At 35.0% G+C, this 2,183-nt stretch overlaps 1 protein-coding gene across 1 annotated transcript; it reads left to right on the plus strand.

Annotated features, from left to right (window-relative positions):
• Positions 1 to 268: 268 nt before the first annotated feature.
• On the plus strand, positions 269 to 1,673 carry SARC_03310 (hypothetical protein; the record flags this gene model as incomplete). The annotated part of the gene is made up of 2 exons (XM_014302904.1): positions 269 to 490; positions 1,497 to 1,673. Coding segments are annotated over 2 exons (399 nt in total), but the record flags the coding sequence as incomplete, so codon positions are not given.
• Between the last annotated feature and the right edge of the window lie 510 nt (positions 1,674 to 2,183).

A 2,183-nucleotide genomic window follows, 5' to 3' on the forward strand; every position in this document is an offset into this window, starting at 1 on the left:
GTAGTAGTATATATATATATATATATATATATATATATATATATATATATATATATATATATATATATATATATATATATATATATATATATATATATATATATATATACATATATATATATATATCGATTTACGTATTTATATATATTGTATCTCTCTTTGTATATTTACGCACAAATATGTGCATAAAGATGTATATATATGCTTAAATTAATACATATCATTATTCAGTATTCACCCACACATATCTATATATAAATGCTGCAGTGTGCCTTTGCGATGCGCCAGAGACTGTCAGACCTTCAGAACAAGATGGGTCGATTACAACGTACACACATTAACGAACTACTACTACAATGCGAAGTGGGGTCTCAAGACAACAGTACCACCCTCATGGCCTCTAAAGGAAGCAAAAACGTACCGAATGGAAGAAAAACGTAAAAAGGGGAGCAAACCCGTACACAAAGGGGATTGGCAGCAGTACCTGCAGGTGTGTGTTGGATATTTTTAGTGTTTTACACTTTATGTAGATAGTGTCACCTATGAGAGGTAGGCAGTTGTTGTTTAGTTTGTGTCGATCCCGGCTACATAGAGAAGGTATATATATATATATATATATGTATGTATGCATTATATGTATAATATATATATATGTATTATGTATATATTATGTATATGTTATGTATAAATATATATATATATATACTTGTGTTTGTGTGTCCCTCATGCCTTGTGTACTTCACATGTTCTGTTTAGGATGTTAACATTACCAATTTATATAGATATATATATGTATATATATATATATTATGTATATGTTATATATATATATATATATTGGTTGGCCAGTGCGAGGTAGTTCGTGTAGAATGTCGTGCACACGTGTTCGTATTGTTAGAAGTGTATGGTGCTTGCTCTGGGGCGAGTATTTGAGTTGTGTATGGTGTAGTGTAAGTGTTGAGTGTTGTATGTATATTTCATATCATTAGATACATCTGTGTTTCGCATGGTTAGTTGAGTGTTATATTTGGTCTTCAGTTGTTTGTGTATGGTGTAGTGTAAGTGTTGAGTGCTGTCTGTATGTTTCATATCATTAGATACATCTGTGTTTCGTATGGTTAGTTGAGTGTAATATTTGGTCTTCAGTTGTTTGTGTATGGTGTAGTGTAAGTGTTGAGTGCTGTCTGTATGTTTCATATCATTAGATACATCTGTGTTTCGTATGGTTAGTTGAGTGTAATATTTGGTCTTCAGTTGTTTGTGTATGGTGTAGTGTAAGTGTTGAGTGTTGTATGCGTGTTCCATATCATTAGATACATCTGTGTTTCGCATAGTTAGCTGAGTGTTATACTTTGTCTTCAGTTGTTTTAAGGGGCAATGTAGGTGTTGAGTGCTGTATGCGTGTTTCATATCGGTTGCAACTTTCATCACGGAAACCTCACCTATTTTTCTTGTCTCCTTTTCTGTCAAATACAATATCGTTTTCTCTTCTTCAGGACATTTGGAATATTCTGGAACGCGGAGAACAAGAAAAGATAACCATCGACGAATCAATCGCCTTCGTTAATACACAAATCGGGAAAATGGCCAATGAAATCCTCGATTTGTGTACCGTTCTGGGAGCACATGAAGCCATAAACCATCCCCAAACTGAGGAATTATCCAGTACTTGAAATGTGCAAATACAGCTTTAAAACAGCTAACGCAAACACACCAGAAACCCTAGCCCTAAAATAAAACCCTAACCCTACAACCCTCATCAACCATAATGTATGCTCACATGTGCAAAAATGGTCAACAAATCACCTAAACTGTGTACAGTTCCGGGAACACACGCAGCCATAAACCATAGGGTTTACGACTATGGTAGCACATCGGCACATCAGCCGTGGGGGATATAAAATGCAGAACCCTCTCAGTCATCCGATTGTGGCGTTGATGTGTATCTGTGGTATCTCTTTATATAGGTGTGGGATCACGTTATATAGATGTGGGATCTCTTTATATAGACGTGGCACTCGGCGATATACGAACCGTTGTCGGTAAACTCTTTTAGGATTTCAGGGAATGAATGCGAGTGTGAACTCGCATAGCTGGGAATGGAGTGAGTACGACTGATGCCATAGCAACCGGTAGAATTAGATATATATATATATATATAAATATAAATATATATATACATA

Source organism: Sphaeroforma arctica (genome assembly GCF_001186125.1).
Source record: "Sphaeroforma arctica JP610 unplaced genomic scaffold supercont1.166, whole genome shotgun sequence".
Lineage (NCBI taxonomy): Eukaryota > Ichthyosporea > Ichthyophonida > Sphaeroforma > Sphaeroforma arctica.